General features: G+C 38.8%; 1 protein-coding gene across 1 annotated transcript in view; it reads right to left on the reverse strand.

Annotated features, from left to right (window-relative positions):
* Positions 1-3,346: 3,346 nt before the first annotated feature.
* MMP2 (matrix metallopeptidase 2) overlaps positions 3,347-15,127 on the reverse strand; it is a 50,518-nt gene continuing 38,737 nt past the window's right edge. Inside the window, exons 10-13 of the mRNA XM_084644762.1 lie at positions 12,568-12,704; positions 10,117-10,276; positions 6,097-6,206; positions 3,347-4,193 (exon numbers count right to left, since the gene is read on the reverse strand). Of these exons, the coding sequence (XP_084500888.1) occupies positions 4,090-4,193; positions 6,097-6,206; positions 10,117-10,276; positions 12,568-12,704 (511 nt within the window). The 3' untranslated portion in view covers positions 3,347-4,089. The remainder of the gene's footprint in view (positions 4,194-6,096; positions 6,207-10,116; positions 10,277-12,567; positions 12,705-15,127) is intronic.

The raw sequence follows: 15,127 nt of genomic DNA on the forward strand, positions 1-15,127 counted from the left end.
CCTGCTCGCGGCCCCCTGGTTGAGAACCATTGTACTAGAGCAGGCCAGCATTGTCAAATACTAGCGATCAACAATTTGAGCATTTTCCAGATGTACATGCTTATTTCTAATGTTTCTTACTCTATTTCTAAGTCAGATCCCTCTGTTTTTCAGTTTAAACACACTTAAATGGATTGAATGTGACCAAATTAGACATTCTTTAGGAAAAGCAACATTTAGGTTTCATATGGTTTTTAAAAATCCTGTCTCTTGGACTTCTACTTATATTAAGAGTTAATTAGATAAATGATTGCTCCCATCTTAGTTTAAGAAAGAAAATATTGTAGTCCATAGTGTGATTTCTTGTCCTTTTAAAATAATCATACCATTTATATTTTTTCCTCTATGGGTGCAGAAAAAAAGCATTGACACGAACTTTCGTAGGTTTTAAGGCCAGAAGGTACTATTATGATAATCTATTCTGACCACCTGCATCACACAGGCTATAAACTCTAATTGAGCTAGATCACTTCTTAATGAAAGACATCCCATTTTGTTTAAAGACTTCAAGTGATGGACAATCCACTACATTCCTAGGTCTGTTTTTTCCAATGGTTCATTCTCTTTACAGTTAAAAATTTGCACCTTATTTCTAATCTGAATGTGTCTAGTTTCAGCTGCAAGCCATTGGATCTTGTTATGTCTTTGCTAGATTACAGGTCCCTCTGCTATCAGAAATCTTCCCATGTAAGTACTTACAGATTGTGATCAAGTAATTTCTTTAGTCTTTGACTGTAAGACTTGTGTCCCAAATCTCAGGTCATTTTTGTAGTTGTTTTCTGAACACTTGTTAATTTTAAAACATTATTTTTAAAGTGTGGACACAAGAACTAGACACAGTATTCCAGTAAAGGTGCCACTAATGTTCTATCCAATTACAATACAATTCAATATTCTCTTGTTTATCATCCAAAAATCACATTAGCTCTCTTAGCCACTACATTGTGTTGGGGACTTACATTTAGCTGGTTATGCGCCATGAACCCTAAAGTTCCTTTTAGAGTCACTACTTTCCAATACAAAATGGTTGCACCAAATTTTTTTAAAACCTGCAAAACACGGCAACAAAAACTCCCGGACACTCAAATATATCAGATTAAAATCTTCTGCCTAGCTCTGTGTATAATCACTTTCTCCTGGATAAAATGTCAGACCTCAAGTGACTCGTCTACAGAGGACATAGCCCTAATCATACTGTAGCTAGCAGAGACTTCACCTTTACTCAAATTGTAGAGGTCTGGTCTTCGGATTAATTGCTATTTTTGAGCCCCAGTGCTGAAGGGGTGAGAGTTAGCTGGCAGTTTGTGTCCTGTTTGTGATCATGGATTTATACACTAGATGTGTGCACATACCATAAGAGCTCCGTTCTGGGCCCTCCAAAAAATCTGAGAAGTTGCTAAACCACTTTCTGTACACTAGCCAGTATTTGGTCCCCAACAGCAGTGCTAATTCTAGTTTTCAGTTCAATTTTACATCCCCAGATTATTGGGAAAAGATGTGTTTTTGCACTTTGTTTCCTTTTGTGAGATTTTTTAAAATCACATTATTATAAATCAACAGTAGATAATTAGATGTGTGTGATGAATTTGTGATAAAGTTGACCGCATGTTAACAACTGGTCCTATGATTTTTTTGTATATTCTCAGTGTTCTCTTTTAACAGTACGTGGGGTTTGTCCATTTGAACTAAAATCACTAAACACTACACATTCTTGGTGGCCCACCAACATTGCTTTTCAGATTGGGGACTTTGCATTGCTATTCAATTGCGTTTTTCTATGTCTGTGAAGAAGGCCTGGAATCAAGACTTGGGAGTGAATGGAGAACTCTTTGGGATCAGCAAGGCCATCTATTGTAGAAGCAATGTGTTTTGTCTCTTGCTCAGATGCCATACCCAATCTTATTCAATCATGTCCTGACAGATGCCAGAATTACATCATCAGCCATAGGCTGCTTACACCTTTAACCAGAGAAGTAAGTTGTAGACCAATGGCAATAAGAGACAAGGTGATAGGAGGCTATTGAGGGAATAAGGGCATGGCTAATGGACAAATGGCACTGTCTGGAAAGGCTACTGCAGTGGAAAAACATGGAAGCTAAATGCTGAAGTACAATGCTCTCTTCTGCAGCTGTGGGCCAAATGTAAGGTGCTACACTTAAGGAAGAAAAACCAAATGCACAAATACAGAATAGGGGGAAACTGGCTTGGCAGCAGCATTACTGAGAAGAATCTGGGAGGAGTTGTGAATCACAACCTCAACAGGAGTCAGCAATGAGGTGCTGTTTCAGAAAAAGCAGATGCAATTTTAGGTTGCATTAACAGAGGCATAGCATGCAAGTCATAGGAGGTGATAGAACCGCTCTACTTGGCACTGGTTAGGCCTCAGCTGGAGTACTATGTCCAGTTTTGGTCACCAATGTATAGAAAGGATGTAGAGAAACTGGAAAGGATCCAGAGGCAAGAGACAAAGATGATCAAGAGGATGGAATGCAAACCATATGAGCAAAGGCTTAAATAACTGGATATCTTTAGTTTGGAAAAGAGGAGATTAAGGGGGGATATGAGAGAGGACTTCAGATACTTGAAAGGCTGCCATAAAAAAGATAGAAATAAGTTGTTCTCTTTTGCCACAGAGGGCAGGACAAGAGGCAATGGGTTCAAACTACAGCATAGCGGATTTAGATCAAATCTCAGGAAACACTTCCTAATTGTTAAAACAGTAGGAAAATGGAACAGACTGCCTAGGGAGGTTGTAGAAGCTTCTTCACTGGAGGTTATTAAAAAGAGGCTGGATAGCCGTTTATCTTGGATGGTTTAGACACAACAAATCCCGCATCTTGGCAGGGGGTTAGACTAAATGACCCTTGCGGTCCCTTCTGACCATACGATTCTATGAAATATTTGGATTGGTGTAAATTGGTGCAGCTCTATTGAAGTCACCAACTGAGCATTTGAACCTGAGTTCCTAAACGCTTCCGATATGCATTTCTGTTGTGGGTTAATATTGTCTTTCCTTTGACAGACACTCAATTTAACATGCTACCAAAATGCTTCGTAAATTCAAACAATTCAAGGAAGCATGTCTATGAGAATCACTGACAGCGTCATTTGGTTTTATTTGTATCATTGGCATTTTGTGTGTGGGATTTTCTTTTTTTTTATGAATAAAAACATTCCATCAGGCAGTAGATTGAAAATTTTCCATCGCCCAATGTATAAGCAAGCAGGTAACCAAATAAACAAACAAAGCCCGCAATGTTATAGAGAACAAACAAAACAAAATAAAATAAAACAAGTTAAACATTAGTACTTGGCTTTTTATGTATAATGCATCGACCTCAAAAATCCGAGTCATTCTGTCCATATACACAAGTGATAGTAGTAACAAAGTGCATGAAGCAAATTGCTAAATTTTAACTAAGATATTAAAATAAAAAGTACTTTAAAACAATACTTTTAATACAGTTTCTTGCCATGATTCCATCATGCATCAACACAAATCAAATCCTGAGGCAACCTGTGCCTTTGACAGTCTTTCTGTATTACTATGTAAATAAATGGAAACGATGACCAAAACCTGCAAGAAGGTGACAAGCGTTGAGACAAGTCCATCTATATTCAGAGTTGTATTAAAAAAAACCCTCAAAGTGCACTGCTGGTACATCTGACTGGGGCCTATTTGGGACTGGTACCTTACAGGAGACAGAACCAAGGTCCAAAGACGTCAGTTTCCATTGACTTCACTGGATTTTGATTCAGGCACCAGGGGAATAAAAGGTGATGGATGTTCTGCTACTAGCATCACTATGACGATCATGACAATTGGAAAGTGGTACCCTATTTTTGGGATACGTAAGTAAACATCTTTTGTATATTTAGGAGGTGCACGCTCTTAAATTATCTGATGAAAGAAAGTGTAGAGTACTGGTACTTAGTGTTTTGGTACCAGTACCAGACTGGTCCATTAATTAGCATTCAGGTCTATTTCTAGTTACAGAAAAGGCATATAACAAACAGAGTAAGTATTTGGTTATTAATATTTTATACAGTTCAGCAACCCAACCAATCGGATTTTACATTGCCGACTTTAACAATCTTCAAGCTAGTGTCTTCCAGTTTTAGATAATACCAGTCCTTGAAAAAGTAGCTGTACCCTGTGAAGAGAGGAAAAAAAGAAGGATATATATTACGGAAAACACAATTCTTGATAATAGTTTTTGTTTGTTTCTTTATTATTTCAGCTAAACCTATAGGAATAGAAGAAATTTTTCTAAGGATATTTAGAAGAAATTGTGTCTTGTTTTTAACAGGGTTTTTAAAATTACATTTGTATTAATAACTTATATATATATATATATATATATATATATGAAATCCAGAGTGGCTATCAAGAGAGGCCTTATTTTGAAGGAAGCCAATTTTGTGAGCCTATGTTTTATGCACACAAATATTTGCTGGCACAATTAATGTCATTTTAAAATTTAGCCACGTGGTATGAAGGTGCGAACAGGTAGGCACCTCCGTGACATCTCACAAACATTTGTGCCTGTGAAGTTGTCAGTGCAAAAATGGCAGGCCACTTCTGAAAACCATGGACTAGGTCCTTAGCTGCAGCTGAGATACATTCAAAGATGGAAGAAGCAAAGGTGGCTCCAAGCTACCTGTATATATTCCCCCAGTCCTGGAGCTTACCATGGTCTGATTCAGACCCAGGGAGAATTAGAGCAGTGCTGGAACATACTCTAACTGGCCACCCATGATTCCAAGGAGCCATGTGGGGAAATCTCCTGGGCACAAGGAGTTCCTGGTCACGCCCTTTCCTCTTGGAACACTTCTTATATCAGAGGCCATGCGGCATGATCTTATGCTGACCCTATCCTGGACTAGAAGGAGAATCCACAGGAAGGCAGCTAATCTGGTTTTCAGGCTTCACAACCACCAGAATAGTGCAAAGCCGAGAAAGTGGACCCAAACATCCAGTCCAAGCCTTAAGGATTATGTCGTACACATTTATAGTGCGTGTGTGTGACTGATTCTTTTTTTACATTCCTCCACATATAGAACAGGTTTGTAACCTCCTGGAGCATAGTGACAGAAAAAAAACTAAGGCCTTCAAGCTACCCATGGACAAGACATGGCTTATAAAACATAAAGCCAAAAAGAAGACCCAGTATACAAATTATATTGACAATGAGGTTAATGTTGGGTAAGTCCCCAACAGTTCATAATTTGGATTCAATTCAAAAGTTCAGGTGTTTAGACAAAATCTAACATTGCACCGACTTTCTCATGAGAAGTCTCTTTCCCCATGAGGTTTTTGGCATTCTGGTTCTGGTCAAGTATTCTGGAAGAAGACCCTTTCCTGAGGTATATTATTACTTCCACTTCCGGTCCACAATGGAAACCAAGTGGAGAAAACTCCTCCAAAGTAGAGATATGTTCCAGTTGACAAAATTTGGCTCTTGGCCTAAGTTTGGATTCTGACTCCCCTCAGGATTCCATATTCCACAATATGGTTCAAACCCATCTCTACTCCAACCAGTTCTCTAATGGGCTGTTTTAAATATGGTTTTGGAATGGGGAGGAACTTGTTATCTAATTTGGTTTGCCCATTTCTAAAAAGGGAAAATGAGAACTAAAAATCAAAGGATTCCTTTGCTACTAAATCCCTATTTCTAAGAGACTTCCTTTCCAAGGGACCAGTGTCAGGGGAGCTTAAATACTTTCAATATCAATGGTAGCAGACTTTTTAAATACATGTACTGCATGAAAGTGGTGCTGATCTGAAAGGATGATTGTTTTTTACAGGAACCAGAAACGTTCAGGAAATGTAATAATTCCTAAAGCTTTTGATAATTCCTAAAGAATAAATTGAGAGCAATGGGATATTTAACTGAAAAACTTATTTCAACTGGCAGCATGCCAAGCAGAATGACGGAGTGGCTGCATGTTCATTAACCACTAGAATTGAATGTCTCCAGGAAGTCTAGAAGTAGACAAGGGCAATACACTCTTGAAAGGAAGCTCTATAATGACTTATGACAGACTGCCGCTCACCACTTCCACTATGATCCAGCACCGCATCTAGGTTATCTGGAACTCCATTCCAAGCATCAGCAATTAATTTAGGGAACCCAGGGTCCATTTTCTTCTTTACTTCATTGTACCTGCAGAAGATAAAGCCCCATAATCACATGGCTTTATTTAATTGTAGCGTCTGACACTACCTTTCAGGAAGTCACCAGTAACTGTGGCTGTACAAAACATTCACATGTGAAATTCAGTAACTCTGTTTTCACACTGTTTCAGTTTCACTAAACTGGTCCAATTTTGTGAAAATCCTGTGAATTTTTTCAGCTTTTCTGTTTGAAAAGGCAATCAGTTCTGAACTGAACATGGACCTCGCTTTCACTCACAGATCATCTTTTCTGAGCAACGACATCGAGTTCCCAAAATTCATATTTTAAACTTCAAAACGTAATTCCGATGAAGGAGCTCTGCAACCAGCAACTTTTCAAAATGGCACAGTTTGATGTATAATGGCCACTCAAAGCGACATTTCTGAGCCATAAAAATTACCCAGCATGAAATTATAAATAGTTTTGCATGAAATTTCACCCCAAATCTTCACTGTTTTCACACAGCCCTACCAGTGATGATAAAAAGGTTACAAGAGCTAAACTTCCTTATATATGTAACTACCAGTAATACTTTAGCTTGGAAAAACAGAGAATTTAAACCATCCCAATTACTTTCATTCATTATACTTTTGGGGCCAAATCCTCAGCTAGTATAAATCAGTTTAGCTCCACTGAACTCATATCTACTTTCCAACATTCTTTTGAAGTGACTGGAGCTTTGCCGATTTCTACCAGTTGAGGATCTCATGCTTTGTTCACTTTGGGCACTTCGCTCTAGACTAGCCTGTGCACAGGGAGAGGAAAGATGTAAGAAGCCGTTCCCCCATTTTCATAGCCCACATACAGTTAATCCACAAGTGACTGTCCCTATGCACATAGGAGCACAGGGACAAATCCCATTCTGTGACCCTCGGGATGAAGGATATCTAGGGTGACCAGATAGCAACTATGAAAAAACGGGACAGGGGGTGGGGGGTAATAGGCACCTATGTAAGAAAAAGTCCTAAAAAACAGGTCTGTCCCTTTAAAAACGGGACATCTGGTCACCCTAAGGATATCCCCAAGGGGTCAGGGAGGCTATAGCCTGGCTCGCCACCTCACATGGACCTAGTAACTGAGACTGATTCCCAGAAGGAGGAGAGAGGAGAGTATGCAGGATTTACCAAGGGACAGTAGCAATGGATGTACCTATGCCCCCAGTACAGGATTGCATCAGTGAGCCTCATTTTAAACTGTGATAGTGGACTGATCTCTTTATGGTCATCCTCACTTCCTACACACAAATTGTCTACAGAAGTGTTTATATTCCTGTTCTATATAGAGCCTGATTCTCCTCTCCCTTACTAGTTTTACACACCTAAACTCCTCTCGATTTTGACTGTTACCCCTGGTTTATACTGATGTAACTTAGATCAAAATTAAGCCCATATATTCAGAGAGAGATTTAAAATCATGACTATTTTTTCTATTACTAGTTAAGCAAAACCTACTTTGGGCGGGGGGGGGGGGGGGGGGCTAAACCATCCTGGGATGAAGTTTTAAAAGTTTAGACACCAGCCCAGTAAACCTCCCTGGCTTAACCATCCTGTTCTGAAGACACTGAAAGGGAGGCAGTGGGCTTCCTTCTTATACCTCAGTTTAAAGCTTGTGATAATGGCATGAAAAGGACTTTGCCAAGTAGTTATTTTCATTCTGTCTGGCAGAGTACTTGTATAAAATAAAGCAGCTGCATATTTACGGTTATAATGTCTGTGTTAAACACAGTTGCCTTTTACCAAATGTTTTTTGATTGCTTGCTATCTTCTTTATACAGATATAAATCAGTTAAGCTGTTTAGTTGCTTAACAATAAATTATACATTCTACAGTGACTGCAATTGATAAGGAAGGGGCTTTGATTGAAATAGTGTCTGAGATCAGAGTGATAAATTTCTTGGAGACCCAAATGTACAGTTAATCAAAACAGCGAGTGCTCAGGAGCAAACTAGCGGCTTTGCTAACTCACGGTCTGTAATTTGAAGTATTACAAGTAGCTATATTGTAAATACTTGAAAACATGAAACATGATCAGCTGCATAGTTAATATTTTCAAAGTGAGTGATAAGCAATCTTTTGCTTTTTAAGATCAATGCCTGTATTTTCAGATAATGGGGAAAAGAAGAGTGCTATTCTCAAAGGTAATTAATCATACTTGTCTTTCAAATGGCAACCTTTCTGAAAGGATAGTTTATGTACTTATAGGAATTCATAGCTACTAGGATATAAAAAAGACACTTCATCTACTCTGTTCACAACATGAAATTATTGTTCATATAAAAAGGATTCACACACCCTAAATATACCTTCGATGTGTGATATAGCTTACATTTCACTGAAAGAATACTTGAAACTTTTGGAATGTATTACATCTGTAGTAGGAGTTTCCTGATTTTTCCGTCTTTCTATATTATCAATTAATGACTGGCTCTTATTTCTACCTGGAATGTAAAGTGTGTGTTCTCAAAACCAAACCTTGCCCTAATTCCATGTGCGAGAAAGGTCTGTCTGGAGATTAAAGCAGGAGCCAGGATGTCAGGACCTCTGGATTCTGCTCCCAGCTCTACTCCTTTCTTGATGTGTATTCCTTAGGTAAGTCACCGCAGTTCAGTGAAGCACTCAGACCGGTAACTAATTTTAAGAACCTATTTTTGTGCCCAAACCTGCTGACAGTTATACTCCTGCAACTCCACTAAATCAAATAAAATGGGTCCAGTTTTCTTCAGATACAACGTAAGATATTTGATACTATTTTAATCACACTCATAGACTCACGGTTAAAAACGTTTCCTTCTAGCATGGGACTCAGTTAGACTTTCTAGTCAGGGATGGGTGTGAAGGAGCTGTCCTTTCCTTGTAGCACAAAGTTAGCCAAAACTTCCTGCTGTGCAACTCTTTGAGTATTACTTTGATTATTTGGGAAGGAAGAATAATTTTCAGGAAATCTGGTTTCAGTCCCCAGGTTTGCCACAGACTTTCTATGTGACTTTAGTCAAGTCTCTCTGTGCTTCAATTGCCTTTCTGTAAAATGGGGATAATCCTTAATTTCTCCCAGCCTTTGTCTGTCTTGTTTATTTAAAATATAAGCTCTTTGGTGCAGGAACTGTCATTTACTATATGTAACTACTATGCCTAGCATAAAAGGATCCCATCTTTGTTAGAACCTCTAGGCACCATCATAATATGTGATAAATAACAAAAATAATAATATGACATTTGAATTCTGCATTTGGTTACTTATGTTGCATAACATTATTTTAACTCCCTGACAGGCATTTCCAACATGACTCTTAGGGTACATTAATATACACGCTAGTATTTCTGGGTATCTGTGGACATCCTTACAAAAGGTGCTTGCCTCGCTGTGCATAGAAAACATATGAAAAGGATTGAAGATGCTGTCAAAATAAATTTCAAACTAAGATTTGACAAACGATTAACAGATATATTTTGGCAGGATGTGCCCAGCTCCCCTCAGCACCAGCTGGATAAGTAAAGCAAATATGTTAGCCCTTTGTTATTTCTGTTGTGACAAGAAAAGCAGTTATCCCAAAGTTTGCTAGCCTTATATCATCCCTTGTTTCCCCATTTTTATGTCCAATGTCCTTCAGGAATAGTGGTTTAAGGGGAGATTTTTCAAAGGCACAGGTGGCAGTTAGATGCTTAACTGCCAGTGACTTTTACCTAGCTGCTGTATGTGCCTCTGAAAATCTCAGAGATTTATTCCAGGCCTTGTCACCTGACCACCTTGTTTCTCTGCTGCCAAGGGATATAATCTTTTTAGGCTCTTGTCTGGCAAAACATTTTGCAGCAAACACCTGAGCCTAAATGAGAACAAGGATCCACCGCAACAGCTGTGAGCTTAGTTAAGGGCTCACCACCTTAACTGTAATGTGTCTCACCTCCAAAACTTGTCTCCTGCAAAAATGTATGTCTTCTTGTTTTTGCTCCAGTTAAAAGCTGCATTGACGTTTTGTACCTCAGGAGGTAACCCCAGACTGGTGAGTTTCTTTGGATATCCTCTCTCCAGAGTACTGGCTGAATAAACCCAGTACTCATTTCCTAAGTGGGAAAAACACTTAGTTACATGGTAGTTAACTCTGTTACAAAGTGGATTAACCAAAAAAGCTATTTCTGTTTTGTGACACTTTATAAGATCTTTTATCATCCTGCTTATATTACTAGTAAATGGTGTGTTCCAGTAGGCAGAGAACTGGACTGAGGCTCAGGAATTATGGTTCTGTTCCTGGTTCTGGCATTGACCTGATGCTTGGCTTTGGACATATAGCTTCCCCTCTCTGTTTCCCCTCCTGCTTGTCATCTGGCTTGTCTATTTAGATTGTAAGCTTTCGGGGACAGGGAGTGCCTCTGACTATGAGCATGCATAGGCTTTGCTGTCAGTTGGGTTTACTGTAATACAAATAATTAACAATGATAATCTGGTTGGATGATGAAGTCTTAAAGCAGGGTAGTCTGAAGGCCAAATGCAGCCCATATCCCACACGCACCCTCTCCATGTATCTGTGGTTTGTTTAGTTCAGAAATTTCTATTCATCCATCGAGTTAGATACAAGAATATCATATATTAAGTGGTTGTCTATATCTCCATTTTAAAAGGCCCTGATTCTGTGGTCCTTGATTCAGGAAAACTTTCTAATATGACCCAAAATACATACAAATCAAAGGGCCAAATTCTGCAACCTTTACATTGATTGGTACCTTACTCAGTGAATATTCCCATTGACGCCAGTGAGATTACCCGCCGGTGACCATGGAAGCTTTCACCATGAGAGAATATTTCTATTGGCCATAATTATATTACAATAATTATGAATGTCAGAAAGCTTTCCATTGACTTCACTGGGAGTTGGATCCGGAAGTAAGTTATATAACATGAGAAAGGTGTAAGGTGCAACACTGAAGTTCCTAGCAAACTCATAGATTCACAGATTCCAGGGCCACAAGGGATCATTGTGATAATCTCGTCTGACCTCCTGTACAACACAGGCCATAGAACTAACTCAAAATAATTCCTAGAGCCGAGCTTTTCGAACAACATCCAATCTTGATTTTAAAATGGTCAGTGATGGAGAATCCACCTTGCCCAGCTTAGATTGTTCCAATGGTTACTTATTCTCACCATTGAAAATTTACTCCTGATTTCCAGTCTGAATGTGTCTAGCTTGAACTTGGATCGGGTTTTACCTTTCTTTTCTAGACTAGAGCCCATTATTAAATATTTGTTCCTCTTGTAGGTACTCATAGACTCTGCTCTACTTCAGATTCCCCTGTATAGGCATCTCAGAATTGCATTAGCTATCTTGGCCACAGAGGACAGTAGGAGCTCAAAGTTGAGTTGATTATCCACTACAACCCCCAAATCTTTTTATAGTCACAGCTTCCCAGGATAATCTTCTCCATCCTGTAAGTTACCAGCGTGGCCTTTCAGGAGCAAAATGTGGATGCTCCTGTACAAAGGATTTTAGGGTACTTGGGCTACAGGCAGTTTCCTACTGATCTTTTAGTGTTTGCTAGTCTTTCCTGTTTAGAATTCTTCTAAAGCAATTGCATTTCCCTGGAAAATGTAAAATCCAAAAGCAAAACAAAACAAAAAAACCAAACAAGCAAACAAAAAAACCCCCCACACCAAACCAAACAAAATAAATCTCCGAAGTCCCCAACAGCTAACAATAATATTTACTGGAGATGGCATATCAAAGCATTTTGACTGTGCTGAGTTTTTATTTTTTATCATGTAGCTTAATCCAATAGCCAATAAAACGTGGAATAAATTACCAATACTTTCCCCTCCTGTGCAGAAAATGTACAGCAGCATCAACCATGTGTTTTTTCCATGGTTGGAGATGTTTAGTCATGTTGCAATGGATTCTGGAGGTTAGTTTTTGCTGGCTCAGTTTTCCAAACATTGAAAACAACCTCCCAGCTGCACTAGTTTGGCTAGGCTAGCTGGAGCATATATATGACTCCAACCATGTTAAAATGGATAGTATACTGATTTGTATCTATTATTATCCTCTCCCATCAAGCTAGCTAGCATGCCCGCATGCATCCTCTCTGCCTCTCTGAGTAATCCAGGTTCTGCATGTTGCTGAGCTTTTCTTTCAAGATGCTAACAGCCTTTCAGCTCCCAGGGGGTTAATGGCAGTGGAGGGTGCTCAGCAACTTGCAGGTTCTGGACCTTTAGTCCTAGGAAAGGAATGGCTGAAATCTGACATTCATAACAGATCTGATATGGCCTCAGAGGTACATGTCCCTGATCCAGCTTAGCATTTAAAAGATCGAATTTGAATGCAGCGCTTATACAAGCTATGTTTACAACTTGAAACCAATACCTGAAAAAAACACTGTCTTCTCTTCCTGAGGGGCCTCATAGACAGCATCGATTTTTTCTGGCACCTCTGGCCAGAATGTAGCAACAAGCAAGGGACCTGTGGGTTTATTTCGGGGGTTTACAGTCCTCCACATGAATCTGAACAGAACAGAAAATGGCACAGGCTTTACAATGAATTGATTCATCAGCACATCTGTTTCTCATCATATCTGGCAAAGACCTATGTGCAAGCACACGCACATGCTCTCACATGGTCTAGCAACAGCAGCACAAACTTATAACTGCTTGGCTATACATTCAAAACGGTGCCTGAGAGGTTAAATGAATCCTCCTGCCGCATGCTAATGGAATGGCTGCATAATCTGCCGCACGCCGGAACCCCACTGAAATGGAGTAGATTGATGGCCAAAGGGCTCACGTGGCTTCTTGCGCCAGAGTAAAATGTATTCTGTGCTTCACTTGTACAAATAGAACCATTTACAAGGCAGTGACATGATTACAGTTATCCTGCTGTTGTGTATGGAGCAGATGGACAAGCATTTGACAAATGCAGACATTTGCATTCCATGAATTGCTCTTGCCATTATTATTGTAGTGACGAAAAGTTCAAATCGAAGAACTATCTATCAAGCAGCTGGGAAGGGAGCTTGGCTGTAAGAGAAACCTTAAACATTAAAAATGTTCATTAGAGAAATGCTTATTTTGTGTACAAGCGGTATCCTCAATTTGAGTTATGATTTTAAAACCTGTAATCGTCTTTCAGTGGCAGGGCATTCTGTAGAAGGCACTTGATAGTAACAAAGGCACTACTGTTTTCCTCCCCTGCTGAAGGAACAGCCTTTTCCCCGTCAACAGAACAAAAGCTTACAGCAGTTTGCCAATTTTTTAAGATGAAAAATCAACAAGCTAGCTGAATCCCTCTTGCAACGTACATTAGCTGGTAGCTTGTAAACAAATCATCAGGTCAAATCCAGCGTTCATCAGTCTGAAAAGTAGGAGCTGAAAAAATGGGCCCGTTCTGCTCACCCCTACCTGGAACCCTTTCCTCATGAAACTCTCAGAGTCTGAAATTGTATTTCAGGGTGGCCTAAACATTGGAGGATCAGGCCCTAACTGGCCTTTATAGATTGCTGTACCACCATCGGCTGAAATCTGACAATGAACAAATGGAGCTAGCAAGGACACACGTTGAGAGCATTTTAATATGTATTTATAAGTACGACAGGGTTTTGTCTCATTTCTAAAATTAAACAATTATGATAATCGGGTGTAGTAGCTGATATGAGCAAGACAGCAAATGGCTAAATGTGTATTACTTTTCCTCTTTTTTTACAAAAGTTTTGTTCGATATAACCTGAGATACAGTCTTAATAACTGGGATAATGATGTCTTAATGTGTTCTATTTTTCCACAGGTATAAACATCAATTTCATTTTTATTTTTAATGAAGTAATCAGAGTAGCTATAGCAGGACGACAAAAAAAAAAAGCAAATGTACTGATACACTGTATGAAAAGAGTCCTTTTCCTATTGCCTATTATATGTTTCTTTTCTTTCACAGAAAAGCAGATCACATGTGACATAAGGAACTCCATGTAACACATATCTGCCACTACATATATAGCTTTTAATAAATGATTAGCCTTAGAGAAGGGCCTAAACTGCAGAATTCTGATCCATGTTAGTGACTCTGCTCCCCTTTGCTAAGTTTGGATCAAATTTAGGTTCTAGTCAGAGAAAAGGGCCAGGGATCCATATCCACATTAGGATTCTAAACCTCCCAGAGCCCAGAAGGGTTTGAAAGCCCCTTTCTAATGAATGGAGTCCACATTTTTGACACAACAGTTTGCTGTTGGAAAATGCAATTTAGTCAAAATTGATACATTTTGTGGTTACGTGTTGATTCCAGCAAAAAAATTCAATGGCAAAAAAGGAGAAATGAACTTTCTTGTTTCATTTCAATAATGTTGAAACATTTTGTTTAGACTTTTACATGAAATATTAATTTAATAGTGTATATTACATATACATATAATGCATACAATATATTATGTTTTTACATTAGTGAAACAAAATGATTCAGTGGCTCTGAATTTAAATTTTTTGGACTTTTCATTTTGCAGGAAATTTTGAATATGTTTTTTTTGTTCCAATTGAATGAAAAAACATTTCTAAATGCTGGAATTTCTCACTGAACACAAATTCCAATTTCTTCCCAGCTCTACTGATTCATAAGATTGCTTCATACATCCTCACTGGAAGGGCTGGCAGGTCTTTTAATACCAGACCTCTTGCTTATGTAGAGTAGCACATATGCACAGTATTTCCCTTCCCTCATTTCTTGATTCTACATACATTTGTATGGAGAGGAAAAACAAAAACAAAACCCTTTGTTTTGAAGAGCTCATCTAGTCTTTCTCTTTAGTCCTCTCTCAGTCTTCTATCTGTGTGATATAAAAATTGGATTCTTTGGTAAATTTTATTATTAAGGTGGGTGAGTCATAAAAGTCACAGGCCCCATGATTCAGGGTTATTTCTTAATTCCAGAAATGGATCACAAG

The sequence above is a fragment of the Lepidochelys olivacea genome (genome assembly GCF_965140295.1).
Source record: "Lepidochelys olivacea isolate rLepOli2 genome assembly, chromosome: 12".
Taxonomy (NCBI): Eukaryota; Metazoa; Chordata; order Testudines; family Cheloniidae; genus Lepidochelys; species Lepidochelys olivacea.